The sequence below is a fragment of the Xiphophorus hellerii genome, chromosome 16 (assembly GCF_003331165.1).
Source record: "Xiphophorus hellerii strain 12219 chromosome 16, Xiphophorus_hellerii-4.1, whole genome shotgun sequence".
In the NCBI taxonomy this organism is placed as follows: domain Eukaryota; kingdom Metazoa; phylum Chordata; class Actinopteri; order Cyprinodontiformes; family Poeciliidae; genus Xiphophorus; species Xiphophorus hellerii.
Genome location: NC_045687.1, coordinates 24,593,047 through 24,620,244, shown reverse-complemented (window position 1 = coordinate 24,620,244; position 27,198 = coordinate 24,593,047). Strand labels below are relative to the sequence as shown.

Here is a 27,198-nt window from a genome sequence, read left to right as displayed (position 1 = left end):
TTGATCAAATTAATTTAGAAGATGAAGTACTGCTGAAAGGACAAAAAAAACTTACAATCATTTATTTTCACTCTATAATTTTCTAGTTAATCCAAAAGTGTTCTTTTCTGTTGCTACTATGCTATTTCGTCAGCTTTTTAAAAAGCTTTTTCATCTACCTCTGTCTCTCCCTGACCCAACTGATTGAGCAACCTAGTAATAATAGTTAGAAAAGTAGTGATAGTAGCCTTTACTCAAAATTCTTTTGTTGTCTTACTTGAGTGATTTCTTGGACAGTTGCTTTTTAAGTTACGTATACTTTATCCTGAAGTAGTGCTACTCTTGAGAACATTTTTTGGGTACCCTATCCACCCTGGACAAGAGCAAAATTCCCAGCGCCCATGTAGTCAAGCTCTTATTCTGAAAGGATCTCTTTTGTTTAAACATTACCGGTTTGTGCGTGAAAGGGAGAGAAGCGGAACAGGAGGCCTCTTATCGAAGGGAACAAAGGGTGACAAAGTGAGTGTGTTAGTAATTTCTTTGTGCATGTAAAAACATATATTTTTTTTGTTTAATACTTAAATAAGTTAAATTAAAATGTACTAAATGTGCTGGTTTTGGTTAGCTTAGCAGCTAGGCTCGTGAGCTCTTTCTGGTTTGTTACGTTCTGATAACTGTTAGCTTAGCATCGCTAACATATTGATTCCATTCCTCCGACCAGAGTTAGACTGTGAATAGTTCAGCAGCGGACTTATTTTGGTTCTGTTTATGTTTCTGCGTGTAAATGGGTCGTTTAAATGAACTCTGTCAGACTGTTTATGTTTACCGAGGCGCAATTTCCTCTGTTTTAGTGTTAGCCCTTCAGCTAGCGGGCCTTGCCTATTAGAGTTAGCCTGATTTTCTAAAAGAAGTCGACCGTCTTTCATTGATGCTTATCGCAGATATGCAGTAATTTCGAGACCGTTTAGGAGTCCGCACATAATATTTCTTTAATTGAAACATTTTGGTTCTGATTGTTGTCTTTTAGTGGCTGAAAATGCTGAAGCCTTAGCGCTTTTTTTCTTTTTGCAGTTTAACCAACATGGGGACAGCCTGATTTCTGCAATCCAGAGTCCAGCAAAGATGTCAAGTAAGTATAAACGTGTAAAAACACATTATTAATGATTTTGATTCTAACATTCCTATTTCCCTTATGCAGCTACAAGGAACGTTTTGTAACAATGTTAATACTACAAATAATATAAATATTAAGCATTTAGTATGAGGCCCATATGAGAATATGGGCCTCATTCCCATGGACCAGCCACTTAGTCATTCAAAAACATAAACAGGTTTGTGCATTTCAGAATAACATTTCTTGTATTTACTCACCATTGGAGTACAAGATTAATAATATGTATATGATTACATAATATTACATATTGGGTAGTATTATGTAAATTATATAATATGTATAATATACTTATGGTACACATATTATACAATATGTATAATGTATATCATAATATGCATGCACATATTGTATAAAAGGTGCAATATATGCATATGACTGTGATCAGGACCTTTTTGTCTAAATAATTAATTATTTTTGTCAATCATTTATTAAATTTTTGCTTAAAATGCAGATTTCTGAGAGTAACATGGAGATATATCTACTTACTGACATTTTTAGTTGAATGTAAATATAATGATTTGTTAAATGATTTCAGGAAAAAAAAAAGATTATTTCAATGCTTCAAATCCTCCAGCTGTCTGTAGAATATCAGACCTGATGATCTAGTTTGCTGCAGTTTCTGTTTTAACATTAGCGTCTGTATGTCACACTGTGTACGCTTTTTGACATGTGACTCCGGTGCTGCAGAAACTCAAAAACCACATGGCGGGGCCTTTTCACAGCTCTTATTATCAGGAGAGGTTTGCTCTGTTTGTTTCTACTGATCTGAATAAACACAGACGTTCTTCAGGAGAAAAGTGGTTTTCCTCTTTGACCCTCTTGCGGTAAAGCGCTCGTGGGGCCAGTGCGACCCTGCCGGACGGCGAGCACAGAATAAAAACTTGTGGGGTCCAATGGACCTCATCTCTGAACACTGATGGAAGGAAACAACATTTTGTTTTAAAAACCTCGCTGATTTTGAAAATGGCTAACAGAAGCTGCGTTGCCATTACAAATGTGCGCACAAATTTGTCAACGTAGAAAAAACACAATTTCCATTAAATAAACGCAATTATTTAACACGTGAAGAAGTTTGCTCATGTGATAAGTCATTAATAAACATGCAGCGTCCTCATTCTCCAACTGCTTCCCGTCATCTTCTTCATGGTTTGCGTCAGTGGCAACATCCAGTTGTTGGTCATGTGACTCATGTGATAAGAAAAAAAGTGCTTCCATTGCAGTTTTGCAAAATAAACCAACTTTGATACAACCAAAAAAAAACATCTCTTCCTAGCACCAAAACGTAACACATTTCCTTTAAGTAGATTTATTTTTGAAATGTGAAATTGCGCAATTATATGGTCAGTGGAAACACACCTACTGAGTCGCCCTTTTCCTAGTTTGGGATTTTCTTTAGTAGAGTCTTCCACTCTGAGGGTTGTGTGAGTGTGAACTCTTCACTGACTATATATATATATATACCAGATATTTTTCTTTTCTCTCTCTGATTTCTGAGTGCAGCTGTAATTCTGAGCACTATGATCAGACTCAGGTTGTCATGCGTCTCTTTTCTCTGCTCCTGCACAGAGCGCCCATCCTACGCTCCACCTCCCCCTCCCGCCCCAACAACAGTGAGTATCTAACCAGCAGCTGCAGCCTCTTTTCCTCCTAGCTGGCCAACAGCTGGGCTGCTGTCCTCTACTTTTTGCTTTTCCATATTCCTTCTCTCTATCTGAACTCACTAAGGTTGCCACAAATCTTGTTCAGCTCTCCATAATCACTTTGGCTCCTGCTTCTTTCCATTTTAAAACCATTTCTAGTCTTTTAACAGAATGTAGCTGTTTGAGTCAAGATCTCTATCCTCCTAGGTTGGGTAGAAATCTTATTGAACTTGAGTCAGCGGTCTGTGTTTTTTTTTTTTTTTTCAGCATTTCATTTTCTTGCATTCAGCAGCAGGGTGCAACATTGTGAATGGTTCGGGTCCAGACACGGGTTTAGTTAAACGGAGTTTGTTCTCCACAGAAACTAAACTAAGCTTTAATCCTCCGTGCAGCGTTGACATGTTGCGCTCTCACTCTGAATGCCAGCCTGCTGGCCACTTCTTTCTTTTTTCCCTTGCATGTTGAGGTCATCAAAACAGTTGCTCATGTTTTCCACTCCTTTTTGTTTCTTTCTTTTTACTTTTTTATGTTTGTCCCTCTTCCTCCTCTTGTTTGTGAGCCATTTCTCATTCGTGTTTTGTCTCATTTGTCTTCCATCAGCAAATGCCTTCCACCCCAGGGTTTGTGGGCTACAACCCTTACAGCCATCTGGCCTACAACAACCTCCGGCTGGGAGGGAGCTCCGGAGGCTCCAGCAGGGTAATGAATGGAAGAAGGATTTCAAAACGGGACTTGGAAATTTGGGGGGTGGTGGGTGGTGGAATATGATTTGATATGTTATTGACTTTTCCGGGAAGCATTAAGAAAACAATAATTATGTGTGTGAATGCAAAAAGGTTTTTTTTAACCCCCTTTTTTTTAATGAGGCTGAATTCATTATTGAAATAATCTTCAACTAATTTAGTAATTAAAAGGACTCTACAGAATACAAAAAGGCCATTTTGCTGAAAAAACACAGAGCCAAAACTATACAGAAATATGGACATTTTGTATGAAGATAAGAAAAAAAACTTTGTCTGTAAATCTGTTCTACCTAGAACTTCTCAAGCAGCAGTTTTAACTTCACCTGGTTCACATTCTGTTAAGAAAAATTTCCAATTTTGAATCAGTAAATCCAGTAAATACATCAGTCCTACACTGTATTGATAATTCCAGCAGAAAGAGCTCTGAGCTCTTGTTGATGTCAGAAGGATTTTTAACTGCAGATCGTTTAGTGAACGATCAGTTGTTCACTAAAGGAATGCTGTTATTGGATTTTAGGTAATAAAATTGGTTCTTCTTTCAAAAAAGGAGATAAATTCTGTTTACCTGTGACAAAACATAGCGGTGCATCGCGTTTGTTGCTGCTTTAGCATGACGCTATGTCAGGTGTTTGGGTTTAGCCCCGCCTGCCCAGTCGGAGTCCAGCTGGAGGTCGAAACATTCGAATATGCTGGATCATAAAATGGCACACTGAACCGTACCGTTGGAAATGAGGGCTGAGTTGTCCTCTGTGGCCTCGGCCTGCCGTCGGTTTTGTTAACAGACACTAAAGCTCAGAGTGGTGAGGACATTGTATGGAGGTAAAACATCACAAGTACATGGATAAACCTAGAATAATTGCAGTTAATATTACTTTTGCTATTTTAAGCGATAGTTTTTAATAATTTACTTAAATTGTGCCCACTTAATTTTTAAATAATTGTTTTTGTTGTATTGGATATACAGTTGAAACCAGAAGATACACCTAATAAAAGACACTTTTTTCCTCTTTTTAAAGTAAAATCAGGCCAAAATTTTCTTGTTCTATTTCAGTTAAAATAAAAAAATCTATTCCACTCAGCGAGGAGACGGGTTCTGGTCCAGAATATGCAGATTGACTCCAGAGCTAAAGCTAAAGCCCTTAAGATGCTGTTAAAGCTGATGGGACATCAGCCACATTCACATGGACATGAGTAATCAGAATAAATGGCTAATGGGAATAAAAACATGTTATGTAGATGCTCTAATTTGAATAATCTGGTTAGATTCAGCTCCATGGAAACCAAATGGTAATCATTAAGGAGTGCAGTAACATCCCAGCCGTTAGTGGAACCTGGAGTGGGTCAGAACCAACACACTACTGTGACTGGTTTTATGTTCAGCACAGATGGAAATACAAGTAGATGATGGCCATGGTTACATTTGGAGGAAAAACAGGGATGCTTGTACCATCTTAACTGTGATGTACGGCCAGTAGAGAAGCTGTAGGTGTGTGAGTGAGGAGACCTGAGCCGGTTCTGTCAGGACCAACAGATCAGGACTCCTTTGACCCACGCCATCCAGCTCAGAGCAACTCTACCACACCCTGAGGACATGGATGGAAATGTCTGGTTCTGAAGACATCAATAGATAAATGACACATTCTGAGTTCTAGCAAATAGAAATATCAGTGATTGTAACTGACTGAGAACTAGAAAAGTCTGGTCTACTTTAACTTAAGACTTTGAGTGGGGGGAAAAGTGGTGTATGCAAACTTGTGGTTTCAACTGCCATCTGCTCTTCATACAACCCTGGAACAGACCTGTAGCATCTAGCTGCTGTAGAGCTAGCAGTGTATTTAACACTCTCCTAATGACAGCCAAGATGGCGCTCTGCTGCAAACAGCTGACTGCTTGTTAAAGAGGGTAAAGGTCACTGAGCTGACACCATGAGGAAAGAGGGAGGAAGGGATTAGTGGTGTGTGTGATAACACAGTGGACCTCCAGAGCTGGAGTTCTATGATCACTTTGTTCTTCTCTCCTCCTCCTCACCTGCTGTCTCTCCCTCCTCATCCCCCCCATCCTGCTGTCCCACCTGAAATCCTTTCATTTCTCTTCTCCTCTCCTTTTCCCCAGAACTCGTCAGGGATCACCGTCCCAAAGCCTCCCAAACCTCCAGACAAGCCTTTGATGCCTTACATGCGGTACAGCCGGAAGGTAAGCAGGAAGGTAAGACACCCATCTACGGTGTCTGCTTTTACTGCTTGTCCTCCCCTCCCCTGACAGTCTGCAGGGGTTTGAGGGCGGGAAACAGCCAAGCCATGACGCCTCACCACCACCTCCTCCTCCACCACTAAGTGGAGCAACTCCACTCTTATTCTGTCAGCTTTTAATTCTCCAGCATCTTCTATTTCTTGATGCTGCATTCACTTCCTCTGCTGCTCTTACTTCCTCTCTTGCTCTCATAGTTTTATAGTTCTAATCTCATCCTTACATGCTGCTGAAGACATTCTGCTCTCTGACTGTGCAGCCATAAATCCATCAGCTCCATGTTTCACCTTCCAAGTGGATTTCAGTGAATTACAATATCAGGGAAATCCAAATCTATTTCAGTAATTCATTTCGAAGAATCAGATGGAGTTCTATGTTTCCAGCATGCATTTCAGTAAGTTTGGATTATTCTGGCTCACAGCTATTAGAAACTCCAAATCGACTTGTCAGAAATTAGAATACTACACAGACCAACAAAAAAGATTTTTTTACCATAGAAAGGTTTGCCTTCTGAAAGGTATACCTATTTGTAAACACAGGCAAGTGCTGGCCTTTAAGCTGTCACTGGTTGCCATGGTTACCCTGTATTTATCTTGCTGTATCAGCATTAGCCAGCATGTTGTCAGTGTACTACAGCTGTTTATCACAGTTATGCTACCAAACTGACATTAGTGAATATCATTATCTGCATGTGAGCCGATAAACAGGAAAAATGTCCCAAACTTCAGTGGCTGTGGCATTAATTACCAGGAATATGAAAAAAGTTTTGTTCACTGTAAGATCTACTCAGTGAGATGTGTTGAGTTCCTCTAAATAAGAGTCACGTATCGATGGTGATGGGGTTTTTCTCAAACAGTTAATTTTGACCAAAAACAAACTTCATTCATATTTAGCATGCAGAGGACAAATGAAAATGATAATTTCTTCCTCTTTTGGTCCCAATTAGAGGAAAAATGAAGATGTAGCTGCAGTCATCACGGCAGTTGGTAAAATAAGCCATCAGACATGAAAAGTGCAGCAGGCTGAACGGGAGGCAACACCAGACAGACGCTGTACTAAAAACCAAACCTCTGACAGCTGCAGACCACGCAAAGCTGCATGTGGGTGAAGAGAGGAGACCTGCACTGGCTGTAAATAACTTTATTAGCCTAATATTGAATAGTTCAGTTAGAATGATGTGTTGTTACAGTATAGTGGGTGCTGAACTGATGATCTCGCTAAATACTATATTGATCCCAAAGGGAAATTAAATCATGTTGTTATTGTTACGCAGCATAGCAAAAGAACAAAGTGTTAAAAGTATTGGCAAAAATCAATCCAGCTGGACAGAATCCAAAACAAGAATGAACAGTTGTCCATAAAAAGCATTTTTTTCCCAGAAAGAGAGGAGTGAAACTGAAAAATGTCAATGAAAATAACAGAGCTGCTCCAACATGCTGCCACTCTGTTTATTAAAGCAGGTTCTGGTTCTCTGTGGAGTGGGTCGGTACCAAGACATCCTGGAAAGCAAAAGCAGGATTTCCATAAAACTTGTCTGCAGAGGGAAACGTTGGCGCGCTGGTCTGACTGGGAAACCTCTCTACACCTCAGCAGCTTGGATTCTGTTCCTCTCCACTCTGCAGACTCTTGACACCTTCTATTTCCAAATACAATGCAAATTTAATGTCATTTGAAATGATTACTCTGACTGCAACACACATTATTTACACACAGTTATTACTATAGCAATGACCCACTTTAGCCACTTTTTGAGTTGGATTACTGAAAAAAAACCCCTCTTTGAGGATATTATAATTTACTGAGATGCACTTCTATTTTGTTTCCTCAAGTCTTTCTGCAAAAAATAAATACTAGTTTACTGCTTCTGTCTTTGTTTTTTTTCCTCCTTTATTTCTTTGTTGTCTTCTAGTTCTCTCATTAAAGTGGATGTGATCTGATGGTCTGTGCCCGTATGTTTTCATCTTGCATCACCCTGAAGGTATGGGACCAGGTGAAAGCCTCCAATCCAGACCTGAAGCTCTGGGAGATTGGGAAAATTATCGGAGGGATGTGGAGGGACCTGACTGACGAGGAGAAGCAGGACTACCTGAATGAGTACGAAGCTGAAAAGGTTCGTACTCAGTCCTCTAGCAGTCCTCTGTGAGGGGAGAAGGATCGTTCTTGGAACGTTAGCGTTGGGGACGTCTCTGCTGCTGCTACGTGTTGAGCATGGAGATGTAAGGCTTTAATAGCTTCACGCACAGGCTAACTCCTTTTAGCATAACTTGAACACAAGAACAATGTTTTTCAGCAGATCTGTTTTAGAAGCAGAAATGAACCTGAAGCAGCTTTGTCCTTCATCGCTTTGTTTTGCCTCAGATTTACTGGTATACTAGAAACAAAATACTAAGGTTTCAAATCAGGGCGTTTGTATGTTTTAAAAGTTAGACGCGTTAAGATATATGTTATTAATCCATAATCCATCAAAATGAACAGATTAAAGTCCAAGACCTAGTTATCACTAGATCAATTCAGTCAATATTTGATTAGTCTATATATTGTGATGAAGCAGTGAAGTGCCTTTTCACTTATGCTACTCATAATGTACAACTAGTGAACAGTTGGACACAGGACTTCATAGAATGAATGATAAATCTGTAGTTTTATTATTGCAAGCTGTCTGCTCTCTGCTGCTGCTACCAGACTTGGCGGAACAGTAATTATTTTAGGGCTGTTGTAAACGAATATTTTACTAATCGAGAAATCTATCGATTCTCGATTATTATTAAATTTTCCTCGAGGAATTTTAATAACCGAGGTACTCCAATCATTCGAAGAATCGTTTCAGCCCTAAATTTTTTAATTGTTCACTTTTGTACTCAGTCAAAAGTGAGTACAAAACATTTGACAAAATGTTCTTTATGTCAAAAACAACATTTTGACATAATTAAGTCCAAAGTGTACAAGAACCCTCCAAATATTTTATACAAGATGACTAAAAAACCTCAAGTGTCTTCTACCCTAAATTCCTCAAGTGGCATAGTCCTAGCTTCACCTGATTATAATTTAAGAATAAAAAAAAATCTCTTAAGCATATTTTGATATCCGTTTACTTAATCAAGAAAGCAGTCATCAGATTAGCTCTGCACTGTAGCTGTTGATAGGATTGTTTATGCTGCCGATGTGTCCTTTCCTATGATTAAGCATTCACAAAAGAAATGCTGTTATTGCGTTTTAAAAGGTTTTCCTATTTACAAACTGAATAAAATTATTTATTTGCATATTGTAATGCATTTTTAAAGTTTACATTAGAAATACATTACAATATGCAAATAAATAATTTAGATATTGATTCCTAAACCATTAATTTAGGAATCAATAACTGATTCCTAAATGAATGGTTCAGTTGTTGGACCGCTCCTAGCGTTATCCAGATGTTTGCTGATCCGTTCCTGGAGGTTGGCTCCTAATTGAGCGTATTTGCCTGCAGATCGAGTACAACGACTCGTTGAAAGCTTACCACAACTCTCCAGCTTACTTGGCCTACGTGAACGCCAAGAACCGCGCTGAAGCTGCCCTGGAGGAGGAGAGCAGGCAGAGGCAGAGTCGGATGGACAAGGGAGAGCCGTACATGAGCATCCAGCCTGCCGAGGACCCCGATGGCAAGTTCACTTTCACAAGCCCCCTTGAACCTCCAGAGGACCAGCGCAGGGAGCTGAGGCGCTACATGCTAACTGGACAGCTCTGGTTTAGCTAGCTGCTAATTGAAGCATGATGTTGGCTTTTCCTTCTGTGCCTAGACTACGATGACGGCTTTTCAGTGAAGCACTCGGCGGCTGCTCGTTTCCAGAGGAACCACCGACTCATCAGCGACATCCTCAGCGAGATTGTCGTCCCCGACGTCCGCTCTGTGGTCACCACGGCCCGCATGCAGGTCCTCAAGAGGCAGGTCCAGTCCCTCATGGTGCACCAGGTTAGTTGGCTGGATGAGGCGTGTCGCTGTTGGTTATGTTAAGGTCGATGGTGGTTTCCTCTGAGTGGCTGTCTGCGGGTCATTTCAGAGAAAGCTGGAGGCAGAGCTTCTGCAGATCGAAGATCGCCACCAAGAGAAGAAGAGACGCTTCCTGGAGACTACTGATTCCTTCAACACTGAACTCAAGCGGGTGAGATTCCACTCAACGATTGGAGCTAAATAAGATCCAGCCTCACCGTAGCTACAGGTGTAATGTGTGTTTGTGGAAATTATTATGAAATTATAAAAATAGGATCAGGACATGTTTTTTCCCCCTGGCCTTCAGCTTTCTTCCAGTTCAGATATTGATTTTCTGTTTTGCACTCAACATTTTTGTCCACCTTGATATTTTCTTTCCACAACTTTCCAATTTTATTCTTGTTCTGTGAAAGAAAAACTTTATTAATCCCATGTGGGAAATTATTTTGCCACAGCAACAACAAGCAAATAGATAAAAATGATTTTAAAAGAATATGTAAAATATGATTATCCCTGACACATCATAAGTAACAAGTATAGTCATAACAACAAATGATGTTATTTAATGAGCTTGAGAATTCTCTCAATTGTTTCTGCTGTTGGTTCTCTTGTTGAAGTTTTGTTATCCAATCAAATCAAACCATTAATTTTGAATATCTAGTGCTGGAAGGTCCCAGGTTCATCCTAAATCCCGTCTCCAGGTCACCTCAAGATGTTTTTAACAACCAGTATCTGAGACTAAACTCAGCTCTACAGTCTGGCATTTACAAAAATAAAAATTGTATTGTCCACAGCTGTTAAAACTGTGGAGGAAATATGTTCATGTTGTAAAACCGTCCTGCCTGAAACAGCCTGTCTGTACTCAGTGCTGTGTTTGGCCTTGTCTCGTGTGCAGCTGTGCAGCCTGAAGGTAGAGGTGGACATGGAGAAGCTGGCGGCCGAGATGGCGGCTGCAGAGGAGGCGGCCAGGCGGAGAGCCGAGGAACGTGAGCGAGAAGCGGCCGAGCAGGCGGAGAAAGCAGCGCAGCAGCAACAGGAAGCTGCAGCCAACAAAGCTGCAGAGCAGAGCAACGCTAGCACCACCTCAGGAACCACAGAGGAAGACAAGCCCACAGCAATGGAGACAGGTACTAATGCTTCCACACTGTGAGCACGCAATGGAGCTTTCTTATAAAACTCATCACTTTAACCAAAATATTTGATTCATTTTCAGAGTTAAAGTGGACATATTGTGCAAAATTCATATTTTGTGCGTCTTTGTTGTTCCATTTGGTTACTACTGCTTCTAAAAGCAGCGCAATAAGTTTATGTTTTTGGTGTCTGGAAGATGAGTCATTTCAAAAACCAATCAATCAATCAAATTTTATTTGTATAGCACATTTCAGCAGCAAGGCATTTCAAAGTGCTTTACATCATATCAAACACAGAAACACAATGCAACATAGAATCAACAATCAAAACACGACATTAAGTCAGGTTCCATCATAAAATGTGTAATTGATTACGTTTCAGATACAATCCTAAACAGGTGGGTTTTTAGTCGAGATTTAAAGGAAGTCAGTGTTTCAGCTGTTTTACAGTTTTCTGGAAGTTTGTTCCAAATTTGTGGTGCATAGAAGCTGAATGCTGCTTCTTGTTTGGTTCTGGGGATGCAGAGCAGACCAGAACCAGAAGACCTGAGAGGTCTGGAATGTTGATACACCAACAGCAGATCTGTAGCAACTCCACTGTAGCTCCAGCCCGTTTGCTCAGCTGGTTTTCCTGCTGTATTCGCTGTACAGCAAAACTTGTTGGAAAAGACCAATTTTGTTGTTGACTTACCATCCAAAAACCACTTGCTGCATTCTTGTTGGTTGTGCAGGAGGCTCCACTTCTGCTTTTCACAGATGCACACCTGTTTGCAGCCATTTTCACATTGTTGAGGGGGCGTGGCCAGGAGCTTGTTTGGTTTAAAGTGACAGCAGACTAAAACAGCTCATTGTGAAAGGAGCTCACAGTAGGCAGAACTGAGCAGTATAAAATCTCATTATCTAAGAATGATTTGTGCAAAAAAGGTTGTTTTTTTTGCCCCCTAACCTGTTCAAGAAACATGATGGGTCACCTTTAAGTGTGTAAACATGTGTGTCCTGCTCCCCCAGATGAGGTGGCGCCGGCTGAGCCTCTCTCTGACCAGCAGTCTGCTGCCCCTCCCCTGCCTGACCCCCCATCTGCCTCTGATAAAGCAGCCCCACCCCCCGATCCTCCAAGGGAGAGCAGCACTCCGGTCAGCAGCGCCCCCAGTGATGACAGCAACAGCTTGCCCCCTCCAGCAGATGGCAGCGTCGGGGCCACAGCGCCGTCGGACCCCTCAGTGGGACAGGAAGCCCCCAACCCTGGGGCTGCAGCACCCCCACCCTCCTCAGAAGAAGTAGCCCCCCCACCACCTCTACTTTTGCCCAATCAGAGTAGCCAACAGTACGATGTGTGAGTTTAGTTAGAACAGAGTAGTAGCTGTAGAGGTGGGCCCTCTAGTGGTAAAGTTGTGAACCAGACAGGTTCATTACTGCTCCATCCGCTCACCTGACAGACCAACGTTCTGCTAGTCTGTAGGGAACACACAACTGGTTCTGTTACTTCTTGCTTTCCTGTCACACACCTGAGACTATACTCCACCTGTAAACCTTCACTATGACCAACTCAGCTTTTCTGAAACATTTCTGACTCAGCTGGCTGGAAGAAGCTCTGTTTGGTTTCTGTTGATTCCCAACCTTCTGCATGCTCAGATAAGTATGAATCTGCAACAGTTTGAGGTTCCTGTAGATATGAGGAACCTTTAGAATATGTGGAATAAAACTAAACCAGCTGATATCTGATGACGTGGTGAGTTTAAAGTCAGCATCATTCTTTCATCCCCATGTTTTTGCTGAAACACCAGATATGTCCTCCATGTTGTTTCTGTAATGGTTTTCATCATATTTTCTACAGACTGTCTTTTATTTGCCTGTTTCTACTGACATTAGAATCATTTACATACATCAGAGAAGTGCATGGGCCACCCATTCAAAGGTAACCTCATTTATCCATTCAAAGGACTGGTTTCTTATTTGAAATGGACCTTTTAGTAATCTGCCTCTTTTTGTACTGTCTGATCTTATTGATTCAAATAAATTTGATTTCCCAATCTGTGGGTGAATGACTGTTTTTTTATTTTATTTACCTTGATGTACATTACTCACAAAATGTTGGCCATATTTAGCTGATAGATGACATTTCAGCATGAACCTAACATGCACTATGACCTTTCCATGTGAACTTATGTTCAGTTCAATTCATTTTAGTCATATAGGGGCAATTCAGTCATCTCAATTCACTTGACAAAAAATGTTTAAATATTTAGTTCAGAATGAAACTGACATTTTTAAATGAATTACAAATATGGTGAACATATAACTGAAAAGTGAACCCACATTTTTTCTGTTATGAAATTGCAACCAAAATTATTACCTCAGAAAGTTAGAGGGAAGATGAGGAAAATATGTAATCCAATAAATGGATTTTATGAATGTAATTCTTTTAATCATAAAATCTGGGTTAAAACAGCTGTGTATTATTGTTGCCACACAAAGGGAAAATTAAAAACAATGTTTACCATAGTCCTTTTCTGATTGGCTGTCAGTCAAATGTATCACGTTGCTTTACTCCTCAAGCTAGAAATGGAAAAGTAGAAAAACAGCAGAGGAACCGTCCAGCAGCCGCTGCTGCAAAACACTCAACTTTAGAGAGGAAATAAAATTTTATGGGATAAATATAAAAATATGAAATTTTCTTATTGAAAGAGGGGATTGTGGTGGAAAATTTTATCTGGTAATGTATTCAACATCATCATGAACTTTCTTTATAAAACACATTAACACCAATAACAGCTGAAACTAGGTAAAATAAATAAAGTAAAATAAATAAAGGCATAAAAGTAAAGTGACAAAGCTAAGCACACAATAAATCAGATGAATAAAGTCATAACTGCGACCTTCCTAAAATAATGCCCCGAGTCCTAAAGTGATCTTTTTATTTGCCTGTCATCTTTTGGCAAAACGTTTTCCACCACATAGCTTGTTGCCAAATAAAATCAGAAAGTATGACGTTAGCATTTATGCTAAATGAATGTAATAATTATTGAAAAGTAAATAAAAGTGAGAAAAAAAAGTGAAAATTAGTGTCATTAGTAGCATAGTCTGAGTTTGCAAAGGGTCCCCCGACTAGAACCTCGTGCCGTTTGGGGCCCCTGGTTTTATTGTTAATGAAGTGGCAGATTGTTTCCAAAGTTCATTCTCTTTTGAGAACCAATAAAAAACATAAAGACAGAAATCCATTAAGAGTTTAGTCAGATCAATATTTTAGATCCATAACCAACCTGACACCTTTGAAGCCTCTGGGTGAACCAGCGGGATGCAGGGCGGCAGTGACGCCCACGCGCGTCACTGCCGCCCTGTCGGTGTGAGGATGAGCTGAGTGTGAGGATGCGCTCACCGGAGCGCAGCAGAAGCAGCCGCTCACTTCAACCTGGCCACCATGGTGAAGCGCGCGCTCCCCGGCCTCTCCGTTGCGCTCGCGGCGCTGCTGCTGATTCCTGGGCGCGCGGCGGACCAGTACTCCACCAAGACAGAGCCGGACTACGAGTTTGGGGACTACCGGGGCAAGTGGTGCATTGACGACCATGGCTTCGTGTACAGCATCGGAGAGGTTTACTACCCGAGCCCCACCGCGTGCCCCTGCACCTGCACCGTGGACGGCCCCGTGTGCGTCCAACCCAGGTGTCCCCGCATCCACCCGCAGTGCACGCGGATCAGGTATAAGGCGTGCTGCCCTGTGTGTGAGGCCATGGCCAGAGTCTGCGTCTACGGAGGCAAAACCTACAGACTGCTGGAGGAGTTCAGGGTGAGACAGAATCAGACTTCTCCATCCCTCCTCTCTGTCCCGTCCCGTCCCGTCCTGCTCCTCCACTCCCCGTGCCGGTTCACCTCATGAGGCTGACCCTCCGACTGATCTTTAGACCTTTGCTGAGGTAGATAAGATCAGTGGATAAGATCAGCTTCACATGTAAGCATCGGTCGATCACCGATCTCCCAAAATTAAGGAAATCGATGCCGATTTATCGGTGCAGCCCGAGCCAAATACCGTCTGCATGTCTGTTTCAAAGTGTTCATTTAAGTACAAGCAGGAAAAAAAAAGCAAAAAAAAGCAAATCAAGTTCACACTATTGTTTCCAAACTCTTCTCCATTTTGTGACAATGCTTGATCTTTTTGAACTTCAAAGCAAGACTTTGTTTTATATTTTATAATTGTTTTTGAGATTTTCCGTTGGGAATAATTTGGTGCAGCATGTTGTCGTTCTCATGAAGTGGACATGGACGCGGCGTCTCGTGTCTTCCAGGTGTCGAGGTGTGAGCGGTGTCGCTGCGAGGCCAACAGAGAGGTGTACTGCAGCATCTCCGACTGCCCGGCCCCTCACTGCGTGAACCCCACCTATGAGCCCAACCACTGCTGTCCCATCTGTAAGACTGGTAAGACTGGTCCAGCTCCAGTCATGTCACTGTCAAACTTTACTGCCTTTGGTGATTTGAAATTAGTTAGACATGCTACCACAAAATAAAAAATCAAAAATCTGTCTAACAAGAATAAATGCATTGAGTTACTGTACAGTAATGTTTGGGTTTAGCTAAGAGTAACTCTTAACAAGAGCCAAAGTTGGAGGTTTTAATCAGAATCATTAAGTCGGGGCCCCACCTGATTATTAGGAAATAATAACCAAACAGCTCTCAGTATCTGAGGTGTGTTATTATGGAACAATAGATGAAAGAGTGAATAAACAACAAGCCCTGCGCACACACACATATATAACAAACATAAAGAACTTTCCAAAACATACCTGTAGTGTTGCCTTGCCTTGATTTTTTACATGTATGAGAAATAATTTGATCTCCCTGGCAACCATTCCACAGTGCAAAATGCCTGGGTGGACCTAGCCCCGCCCTTGAGGTGAAGCTCCTCCTCTGAGCTGCAGCTTCCAGACTTCTGAGTCTCAGAGCAGTCCTCCCCCACTCAGCTCCGTCAGACTAGCCAGCAGCAATTAGCAAACCTGGTGGAACCTAGCAGCAATGGCATCAGTGCTGCCATTGCTGCAAAACCCACTAACTACGACCATCTCACCCTTCTCTCCATCTTCAGGGACTGTTCTGTCATATCCAGGCAGGTTTGAGAGGAGAGGAAGAGAAAACGCAGACAAAACGTTTGGAGGTCATTCTGAAAGAACTCAAAGCTCTCTGAAACTAATCTGACAAAACTTGGCACCAGCTTGCTTTGGGGCCCACTTTGGCCCCCAAACGGTTAAAAATCAAAACACAGTAAAAAACACAAGCAAACAAACATCCAAATGGTTTCATCTTAAACTTTTAATCCCTGCCCAGACTCTACTTCTTACTTGTGAGTACCGGTGACGCTCCAGAGGCTCCTGAATGTGGCTGAGCAAAGACACAGTTCCCAGTTCAGATAAATCCATTTATGTTATTAGAAACAAACGTCACCTCAAGGCACTTTACAGGAAGAAAAGCAGCTGCTTCAGCCTGGTTATAACACCACTGTGGAATACAGAGTGAGAGGAACTTTCTTGGCTGGATTTATTGTACAGGTCGCATCCTGTCCTGGTTCCACTCTGAAAGGTCACTGACTTCCTGACAGCAGACCTTTCTTTCACATGTATTAGTAAAAGCAGATGACAGGACTAGAATTCAGGGATCACAAGGAATGAACCTATACGTTGGCTTTAGTGTACATTTTAAGATGTGGGTCATTTAAGCTCGTTTAGCTCTGTGTCAGTAGAAGGATTCCTAGAGGACTGACTGAAGTCGTGTAAAATTTGTGTTGGTTGCATCATTGTGCTGTGATATTATGTCTGATTTTATGTATGTTGGTGTCAGATAATTCACCAGGCCACCTTCTTCACTCACAACCAGTCATATTGTTATGGCTGAGCATTTCACTTACTTGTTTGTACATCACATTTCAGCAACAAGGCCGTTCAAAGTGCTTCACATCATAAAAACACAAAGTCATCGAAAACCAGTTAACATTTCACGTTTTGTCAAGTGCCATCAATTCACATCAAAATATTAGTTAATGTTTCATTTACAATGGCTCAAAAACAGATCCAACCAGGTGAGTTTGTGTCTAGAAAACCAGAGAAGGTTTATTTAGCAGCAGCAGATCTGTAATGTGTTGTGGTGCTAAACTGTTCAGTGATTTATAAACTAACAGTAAGTTAAAGTCTGTTCTCTTCCCCATCACTTCAGACCAAACCTCAAGTCAGTTGAGGCCATTACTGCAGCTGTTTGTGTGTGTGTGTGTGTTCACCCTGCAGTGCTGCTTACATCACCTCAGCCTCCCTGCAGCTTACAGAAGCGTCCCTGTTATGTCACACACACGTCCTCTCAGCCTTTAAGACCCTCTTAAATATTAGTGGAATTAGTGTGGAGAGCTGCAGAAAAATCTAATCATTGTGCACTGCTGCATTTCTTTTTCTTTTTAAAAAAAATAAAAAACACAAGTTGCAAAGCAATGGTCTGACCTCAACTGGAACCTGGGCAGGCTCTGGGTGTTGCTTCCGGGGTCATGCTGCTTTGGCAGCGAGAGTAAATTTGTGCCACCCAGTTACGTCTTTACAGGCAGCGGAACAGATGGTTTGGTTTGTTGCGTCATTGTTTTTTTTATTTTATTTTGCCATCGCTCCAATTTCCCTCACGTCAGCTGCGTCTTGGTGGGATCTGGCCTCAGACTGACTGAGCTTCCTGTCCCCTCCGCCTCCCGCTGCTGCTAATTGTTTCAAATGTCGCTGCCACATGAAGGAACCGCCTGGGACTGAGAGATGAAAATGATCAAATGTTTTTTGTGTCATTGAAGTGTTTGCTCCCTTCCAATGAGTCACACTTAGATGCTTCAGTTCATCAAACACATTTTAATATCAAAGATAGCAAGAGTGAAGACAGAAAATCGTTTTTAAAATATCATTTCATTTGTTAAAAGTAAAAAATAAGCTGACCCTATATTAAGATGTGCTGCCCTCTTTTTAAAGAATTTGATCTCATTAGTGGACAGATGAGTTCAGTTTCATCAGCCAGGTGTGATTACTACCAGATGTGCAGAATCAAGAAATCACTTAAACAGAACCTGTCTGACAACATGAAGTAGGCTCATTTCTTTCCAAGAACGGGTCACTCAGAGAGTACATCAACAGGTCATCCAAGATGCCATATAAAGACAGAGTTCATGATTCAACAATAAGAGAGGCTGGGCAAAATGGCTTCCAGACCTGAAAGTACACAAAGAGCCACATTTACCTAAATACATCTCGGGGTCAGAGATATTTGGGGACATATTCTGTGGACGGCTGAGACAAAAGTGGAACTTTTTGGAAGGAGCGAGGAAGGAACTAGCATAGAAGTAACACAGTATTTCAGAAAGAGAACATCAAGACAAGGGAAGTTTGCTTCTACAGCACATTTCAGGAGAAAAATTTATTCAATGTGCTTTACATGAGGAAAACACAACAAACAAGCATTTTGCATTCATCAAAATGCTTGATAAAATATTGAGATAAAGGCTAAAATTCATCATTCGTGATCCAAGTATTAATCAAAGGCAGTGGCTCTGGTCCAAAAACAAAGTCTGTCTGGCCATAAAACCTGACGGATTGGAGTCATCAGGATTTATGGACCTCAGACAAAGCTCGGTATCATCAGCATAGAAGTGAAAATTTTTCCCATGGTGTCTGGTGATTTTTCCAATTGGAAGCATACTGCAAAAAGAACCGGTCCAAGCACAGAGCCCTGCGGTTCTCCACAAGTAAATCTGAAGAGGTAAGATTTATCGTTAACATGGACAAACTGGGACCTGTCAGACGGACAGGATTTAAACCAGTCTGGAGTTGCTCCTTTGATATCTACATACATGTTCAAGATGGTCTAAGAGAATATTGTGTTGGACTGGATCAATACCAGCTCTGAGACCAAAACCAGAACAGATAGTCCATTATCTGAAGCCAAGAGAATGTCATTAGTAGCTTTCAGTAGTTCTGTTTCAGCGTTATGATTAGTTCTGAAACCAGACTGAAACTCTTCAAACTAGAAGATTAGATGCAGGTCTGCTACCTTCAGAGTATGTGGTTTACTTCTTTACTTTTATTCCTTAATAAGTGAAACCATGTTTTGTATTTGCTATTCTTTTCCAAAAGTAAAATTTTAACTGATTAACTAACATTTATGTGTAGCCGAATGAATGCCTGTGGGGAAGCACTGGGTGAAGCCCTGCACCGTCTCTCTGCTTTTAGGTCCCAACTGTTTTGCCGGGAGCAGGGTGATCCCGGCAGGGGAACGTGTGAACATCGACGAGGAGACGGTGTGCTACTGCACCTACAGGGACGGAACGTGGCACACCCACCCCCAGGCCACCTGCGAGCAGCGCTCCCTGCCCAGCTCCACACTCCGTACCCGCACCGACGCCCCCATGGATGAGGACGTGGCAGGGAGACTGTTCCCTAGACTGGATCTGATACCCTAAAGCAAACTGACTGAAGCAGAGTTACTGGTCAGTTATAAACAACCCCCAGTTCTCAGTCAGTGGGACTCAGAGCAGTGAATGTTTGGGAATCATGACTCCAGCCCCTGGTTCCTGATGCTCACCAGCATTCAGCATTATTTAAGTTAAGTTTAGGTTCACTGATAAATACTGACATACATCCTAATGATGAAATTAGATCAAATTAGAGTTACTAACAGCAACATTACATGGAGGAAATGGTCAAAAGTGTCGGAAACGTAGCGACTGTTGTCACAACTTCAAACAGGTGAGATCTGGTGGAAGCCCAGATGTTGCCCACATCTGTTGTTTGTGACACACAGATTCTGTTTAGTTTTTGTCAAAGTCCGAATAATTCCTGTTACAGACTGAAGAAACCTCATCACACCAGAACCAGAACCAGAACTGTTCTGATGTTCTCACTGAGACTACCTGACCTTTCTGTCTGGAGTTCTAACTGTGACACTAATCAACTGGAATTACAGTAATGACATGTGAATATTGTACTAACAAATATATACATTTACAAAAACATATTTGATTATATTACCATATTTTAACGTATTTAATGTTCACCTGCAGCAACACATCCTGACTCCATTCTGTCTCACCTGTCAGACTGAGTGGGGCTACACTGATCTGGTTAAGATAAACTTATCTTGTTAACATATTCTGATATAATTATGAGAAATTGATCTGGTTATGATTAACTGATCTGAATTGATGCTACTGTGCAGTTCAGCCGATGTGATGAGTCACATTTTCAGTTTTTTACATTTATTGCAGAAAACAAGAGAAAATTTAAATTCTTCTAAAAAATGTGACTTGGACCTTGTTACGGTCCGACCAGTAAGGCACAAGGACAAAGGCGTATATAAAAAAATATTTTCTATTTATTTTCCCAAAAATTCTTCACAAAAAGACTTCCAACATCAAATCTCAAAAATATAACAAAATGGGCCCAAAAGAAATCAACTAAGGCAGACCTAACTCAGGATAACAAACCAAAAACTGACCTCAAACTCAGCAAAACAAAGTAGTTAATGATTCAAATAAACAAAAGGTGTTTACTAAATGTGTGCACCCATAATAGTAAACAACCTAATGCAATAAACACCACAAAAAGAGTGAAATTATAAATGTATTGTGTGAAAACATTTAAATAAATACTAACACTGGGAGAAAGATGCAGGAACCTCCACAGACCTTATGTATTTAATAGACATTTGTAGATAATGTGAATATGTTTATGTGGTTTTACTGAATTCTGATGAGCAAATAGAAGTTGTTTCTGTAGAGCTGTATGTGTCGCATACAGATGTTTCCTGTTCTGAACCTGCCACAGACCAAATCTTTTCATAAATATCTGTGTTGATTTATCCGTCATTTTTTGTGTCCTTTATGACTATCTAGTTTTTGGACGCCCATTTTCCTTGTTTAATAAATGTCTTTAATTTTATTATGGTTCTTAATTTTGAACAATTCCCTCCTCCACTCAAGATTTTTCATCTGGTCACTTTTTTAAACTTTCTGAAGGCGCCCCCTACTGTTTGGATGATCTTCACAACTTCTCTAGAATCGCTTTGTCCAAACCAGAACCTTATTATCTAAACCAACCAATCATTTATCCAGGTCTTTTATAAATCAGCAGCCTGAAAGGTGCCTGGCAAACTGGTTTTCTATCTGAATCCAAACCACATCTACAAAACAGATACTTAATGCTGTAGTGATCAGGACAGCTTGACTTATTTCACCATTAAAATCGCTAGTTTGATGAAACCTCAGGGAACCACCCAACACACTGCTACTTTCCTCTATTTCAGCTAACAAAAAAAATCCTCATTTATGTTACTGTCCATTTTTACAATAAAGGCATTACTGAACGTTTTTTTTTCTTCCACTTCTGATAAAAGTTAAAACATTAGATGAGGAACAGCCCTAGGATCAAGCTTTTCAATATCCAGATTAAATCCCTTTAAATTAACATTTTGGCCTCAATTGATGTTTTCCAGTGAAAAGAATTGAAGTATGCATTGATTACCATCTCTAAAACCCTGACCTGCCAATTTGGATTTTGGCTAATACTGATTTTCTTTCTCTGAATTGTTAATATAGCAAGAAAGTCACTTAGTTGCCAACAGTGGGGTCACTATTAACTGCAAACATGCAAAGATGACCTGGTCAGCCCAACCTCTCTCATGCAAGGTCGGCTGATCTCCCAAAATTAAGAAAATCAGGGCCGATCTTGCAGCACTGATTTCTTCACCTCGACGCCTCCAGGTGTTATTAAACATATACCCAACTACATTTTTAGATTTATGCTCACATTTCAGTGCACCATCTAGTGGCAGCTCCATACGTAATGCAGGATCATTTAAAACTTGGACACACAGGACCCATCACTGAGCTCAGTTGTAGATGAACAATTTTATCCCGTCCGTTCTGGTACGAACGCCAAACAAGCAGGACAAGCAGCTTGGTGAACAGTTTTTATTGAAAACAAACAGGTTCTCTTCAGGCGATGCTGCCAGCATTGGAGGCGATCCTGGGCCACAGGTCAGCGCACTCTTTGGCCACTGGTCCTGTGATGGCTGAACCTGAACATGGATACAAATAAAAATCTGTCACTATTGGCTAAACATCAAGCTGGTTACCAAGTAAGGCACAATTCAAAGGTTTTACATTAAAACTGATAAGGAAGCCAGACGATGATGTGAGATATGAATAATATGAATACTGTCTCATCTCTGATTGAGATAAGTCAGTCACTGGGTCACTGCCTTCTCACCCAAAGAGATGAACTCAGTCTGCCCTTCTACGACAACTCACCCAGCCACTGAGCAGACAACGCAAGTGCTTTTTGAAGGGAGTGTTGGTTTAACAACTGCACCTAAACTAACCACGACATGTTGATGCCCTGGGACTGAACAGACCCAACCATGAGTGTGTTGGTGTTCCCTGGTTTCATCCCCTGGTTCTAACACGGATCTCTAAACCCACCTTTCATTTCTCCTTTGTTGTTGACGATGACACCAGCGTTGTCTTCAAAGTACAAGAACACACCGTCTTTTCGCCGATACGACTTCCGTTGCCGTATCACCACCGCAGGATGCACTGAAGGAGCATTAGAAAACCTTTAGCTCGTGGAATGCATTACATCTATAATTTAACTCATTAAAAAATGGAGTAAAAATAAAAAACATTGAATATTTTACCATGAACACCTGATTTATGTTCCTGTTAATGCAGGACGATACGGCTGACAATGTATCACAATATAAGGGGTTCATATCAGACGATAGATAATTATTGATTAGTTTTTCGTTTTAAATATCTGACATGCTGCTAACTGCTAACACAACCTTTCTTGTTTTAACTCAGAATGATAAGATTATTTTCCTGGCTCTCCCTCAGACTAGCTGTTAACACAATGCTCTGGAGGGTCAAAGGTCAACACTTTTACACCATAATTCTTTTCCTATAAATTTCTGAGACGACCACTTCTGAAGTGTTAAACTGAAAAGTTACTTGAACCCTAAAATCAGCATGCAAGTCTGTCAATAAATAAATACATAATCATATGATCAATTAATGTGACCTCTATCATTTCTACTTGGACAAATATTGTTAAATAGAAGCTCTCCTTTAAAATCGTTGAAAAGCCGCCATTTTGAAAAAACATTTGGCAGCCACTGTGAAGCAGTGAGTGTACACAACGTTTGCCTGTTATGTACACAAATATTTTACACAATATTAAGCTGAATGATTAATACTTTCTGAAGTGCAATTTTGGTTACAGAATCTTCATTATGCATTTTAATTACGGTTTTGTTTATGTATTTCAAATATTTTTCAATTCTAGTGTTGAATGTTCTTTAGACAATAAAGTTTTATTTTTATTTATTTTTTGACATTTTAGAGGTTGTATTATGTTTGTTAAATGACAGTATTACCATTTATAGCTGTAATTCCTGGGACAATCCATCATCCCGCATAATTTATTATGACGGCCCGTATTGTGAGGATTAACTGACGACACAGAAGCATCAGTATGAGTGGAGGTGCTGCAGGCTGGTCAGACTCACCCTTCTTCCTGAGCTCAGGTTTGCCTTTTTTCACTGTGGCCATGACCATGTCACCCACTCCTGCAGCCGGCAGACGGTTCAGACGCCCCTTGATGCCCTTTACAGAGATTATGTACAAGTTCTTGGCACCTGTGGGACAGATGGGGCCCCATCAGTGAAAATAAGCGTCATGGGAGACATGAAGACATTAAAGACTGAGCAGCTTGTCTCATCCCTGATTGAGATCAGTCAGCCACAGTGAAGCTGCCGTCTCACCCACAGTGATGACTTACTGTCTCCTTCTACGACAACTCACCCAGCCACTGGGCAGACAGAGCAAGTGCTTTTGGAAGGAACATTAGAAACAAAACCTACCACCATTTTGTTTCATGTGGAACAATGGCTCTCCAAGTACAGCTCTGCCTGAACTTGATTAATAGTTTAAGAGAAAGAGACATGGGGGCTGCGTACTTAAGACCAAAGTGTGTGATTTAAGATCAAATATGGGTAAAAATAGAAAAGTATAGCATTGTTTTAGATTTAGACTGCTAAATTTAGATTATTTACGTTTTAAAGACCCCCTCTGTGATGACGTCATCTTTCACTGCACTCTGGAGGTCCATCATTAAGAGACGCAACATCACTTCAGACAAGAAGTCCTTGAGGCATTCTTAAACCAGGTGAGTAGTTTCATTTTATTAGTACGTCATCTGGTATTTATTAAAAACAGCAAAAGCAAGAATTTTTAATTTTTGAGAACCTTCCCCAGACTTTGTGGCTTTAAATGCAAAACTCCCATTCAGAGCTTCATGCTCTGAATGGGAGTTTCAGATGTGTGCTCCCATTCATGCTCTGAATGGGAGCACACATCTTAAAAGTTACTATGATACACAGAGATGCAACTGTAGGATCCAGTTGCTTTTTTCTGAGTGGAAACCAAAAAAATAGTGTGAAAAACTGAATCTTAACCATATTAATGGCAGATTATTGTTCTCACAAGATGCTTCATTCAGTCATTATTCATGGAAACAACATAACTGCCCGTTCTCATCATCTGCTGTTTAAACATATGTACATCTTCGGCCACATACCTGTGTTGTCAGCACAGTTGATGACCGCTCCCACTGGGAGACCCAGTGAGATACGGAACTTTGCACCAGATGAACCACCACGTCCTGAAATAGAGAAAACATCATAATCTTCTGCCTGGAGCCTGTCCTGAAAATTACTTACTTTAACTGCAAAAAATATAAGTAACAAGTTGGACTGTCACCATGTTTGCAGATCAGCTGTAATAAGCAACTTGAAAACCCGGCTTAGTACTAACCATCACTGAAGTGACCATGTGAAGTTGTCTGCTAGTCTGTCTGCTCAGTCAGTTCTAATACAATCATTCATTAAAGTTAACAAAGCCATGTGTTGTCTGACCCGTGTATCTATTAAATGAGTGCTGTAGAAACTTATGAATTAATTACAGTAGTTCTCCAACACCGCTCACGTTGCTAGCTGCTGCTAGCTTTAGCTACATTCAGTAAACATATTGTGAAGCACAGCAGCATTATTTAAAACCCAGGTTAGATAGAAATGAAGCAAGCGGTGGTTTACTGTGTTCTCAGTTGATCTCGAAGAGAACGAGCAAAGTATACAAGTTCAAAACGGAATGTTTTAGCTGCCATGCTACATGGCCCTGACAGACAAATATGGCGGCAGTCACCAGAAAGGCGAGATGCTACAAGACTTTAATCGTCAACTACTTTGAGAAATCTACAACGAGCAGCAGAAATACATAATAGAGAATACTTATTCACACTTCAGTAATATTACATTCTCCACAGTATGATAAAAAACAGTGGATGGAGGTGGATTTTACAGGCAGTCTATCATACCTCTCTTGGACATTGCTGCGAAAGGGAAAGAGGAAGGCGAAGAAAGGAATTATGGGATATAAAGTTGAACACAAATCCATCCGGGTCATCAGTCTGTGAGATGTTCAGGTGCTGTTGGAAAAATGTAAACCACTTTACCATTCAATTCGATTGCTTTAAGATATGGCTTTTTAACCGAGTTTTAAAAAAATAAAAATCCAGACTATAATTTATAAATACATAAACAAGTAATAATGATATCCATAAATCAAAACTCATGCTATTTACTATTTTAAACTCTATTGAACAGCTTCTGTGTAGTTTATATGTTTCCTCAAACCATTACCCAGATATGCTTCGGTTAGTGAAGAGTACACAGTTTAATATGATTTGTGGTGGTTCATCTGGTGCAAAGTTCCGTATCTCACTGGGTCTCCCAGTGGGAGCGGTCATCAACTGTGCTGACAACACAGGTATGTGGCCGAAGATGTACATATGTTTAAACAGCAGATGATGAGAACGGGCAGTTATGTTGTTTCCATGAATAATGACTGAATGAAGCATCTTGTGAGAACAATAATCTGCCATTAATATGGTTAAGATTCAGTTTTTCACACTATTTTTTTGGTTTCCACTCAGAAAAAAGCAACTGGATCCTACAGTTGCATCTCTGTGTATCATAGTAACTTTTAAGATGTGTGCTCCCATTCAGAGCATGAATGGGAGCACACATCTGAAACTCCCATTCAGAGCATGAAGCTCTGAATGGGAGTTTTGCATTTAAAGCCACAAAGTCTGGGGAAGGTTCTCAAAAATTAAAAATTCTTGCTTTTGCTGTTTTTAATAAATACCAGATGACGTACTAATAAAATGAAACTACTCACCTGGTTTAAGAATGCCTCAAGGACTTCTTGTCTGAAGTGATGTTGCGTCTCTTAATGATGGACCTCCAGAGTGCAGTGAAAGATGACGTCATCACAGAGGGGGTCTTTAAAACGTAAATAATCTAAATTTAGCAGTCTAAATCTAAAACAATGCTATACTTTTCTATTTTTACCCATATTTGATCTTAAATCACACACTTTGGTCTTAAGTACGCAGCCCCCATGTCTCTTTCTCTTAAACTATTAATCAAGTTCAGGCAGAGCTGTACTTGGAGAGCCATTGTTCCACATGAAACAAAATGGTGGTAGGTTTTGTTTCTAATGTTCCTTCCAAAAGCACTTGCTCTGTCTGCCCAGTGGCTGGGTGAGTTGTCGTAGAAGGAGACAGTAAGTCATCACTGTGGGTGAGACGGCAGCTTCACTGTGGCTGACTGATCTCAATCAGGGATGAGACAAGCTGCTCAGTCTTTAATGTCTTCATGTCTCCCATGACGCTTATTTTCACTGATGGGGCCCCATCTGTCCCACAGGTGCCAAGAACTTGTACATAATCTCTGTAAAGGGCATCAAGGGGCGTCTGAACCGTCTGCCGGCTGCAGGAGTGGGTGACATGGTCATGGCCACAGTGAAAAAAGGCAAACCTGAGCTCAGGAAGAAGGGTGAGTCTGACCAGCCTGCAGCACCTCCACTCATACTGATGCTTCTGTGTCGTCAGTTAATCCTCACAATACGGGCCGTCATAATAAATTATGCGGGATGATGGATTGTCCCAGGAATTACAGCTATAAATGGTAATACTGTCATTTAACAAACATAATACAACCTCTAAAATGTCAAAAAATAAATAAAAATAAAACTTTATTGTCTAAAGAACATTCAACACTAGAATTGAAAAATATTTGAAATACATAAACAAAACCGTAATTAAAATGCATAATGAAGATTCTGTAACCAAAATTGCACTTCAGAAAGTATTAATCATTCAGCTTAATATTGTGTAAAATATTTGTGTACATAACAGGCAAA

At 40.7% G+C, this 27,198-nt stretch overlaps 4 protein-coding genes across 7 annotated transcripts; 3 read left to right on the top strand and 1 right to left on the bottom strand.

Annotated features, from left to right (window-relative positions):
• The first annotated feature begins 400 nt into the window (after window positions 1–400).
• Window positions 401–12,913, top strand: LOC116735498 (SWI/SNF-related matrix-associated actin-dependent regulator of chromatin subfamily E member 1-like). 4 transcript variants are annotated; one of them, XM_032587434.1, is made up of 11 exons: window positions 401–498; window positions 1,051–1,108; window positions 2,720–2,763; window positions 3,394–3,492; window positions 5,649–5,729; window positions 7,762–7,893; window positions 9,253–9,424; window positions 9,563–9,735; window positions 9,824–9,925; window positions 10,649–10,880; window positions 11,892–12,913. In XM_032587434.1, exons 2-11 carry the CDS (start codon window positions 1,102–1,104, stop codon window positions 12,218–12,220), a joined length of 1,371 nt encoding a protein of 456 aa, XP_032443325.1. In that variant the 5' UTR covers window positions 401–498; window positions 1,051–1,101; the 3' UTR covers window positions 12,221–12,913. The 4 variants fall into 4 exon arrangements, with proteins under 4 accessions (XP_032443325.1, XP_032443324.1, XP_032443326.1 ...); XM_032587433.1 differs by having other exon boundaries at window positions 5,649–5,741; XM_032587435.1 differs by lacking the exons at window positions 401–498; window positions 1,051–1,108; window positions 2,720–2,763; window positions 3,394–3,492 and having other exon boundaries at window positions 7,762–7,999.
• A 1,294-nt stretch (window positions 12,914–14,207) lies between these two features.
• LOC116735499 (von Willebrand factor C domain-containing protein 2-like) lies at window positions 14,208–20,476 on the top strand. The gene is made up of 3 exons (XM_032587438.1): window positions 14,208–14,667; window positions 15,164–15,293; window positions 19,112–20,476. Exons 1-3 carry the CDS (start codon window positions 14,302–14,304, stop codon window positions 19,339–19,341), a joined length of 726 nt encoding a protein of 241 aa, XP_032443329.1. The 5' UTR covers window positions 14,208–14,301; the 3' UTR covers window positions 19,342–20,476.
• Window positions 20,477–21,835: 1,359 nt separating this feature from the next.
• Window positions 21,836–25,433, bottom strand: LOC116735503 (60S ribosomal protein L23). Its single transcript, XM_032587441.1, has 5 exons — window positions 25,310–25,433; window positions 24,515–24,598; window positions 23,445–23,573; window positions 22,360–22,473; window positions 21,836–21,956 (listed from the first exon to the last, which is right to left on the bottom strand). The coding sequence occupies exons 1-5, from the start codon at window positions 25,320–25,322 to the stop codon at window positions 21,874–21,876; spliced, it is 423 nt and encodes a 140-aa protein (XP_032443332.1). The 5' UTR covers window positions 25,323–25,433; the 3' UTR covers window positions 21,836–21,873.
• A 211-nt stretch (window positions 25,434–25,644) lies between these two features.
• LOC116735500 (60S ribosomal protein L23-like) lies at window positions 25,645–27,052 on the top strand. Its single transcript, XM_032587439.1, has 2 exons — window positions 25,645–25,761; window positions 26,703–27,052. The coding sequence occupies exons 1-2, from the start codon at window positions 25,674–25,676 to the stop codon at window positions 26,930–26,932; spliced, it is 318 nt and encodes a 105-aa protein (XP_032443330.1). The 5' UTR covers window positions 25,645–25,673; the 3' UTR covers window positions 26,933–27,052.
• Window positions 27,053–27,198: the final 146 nt, after the last annotated feature.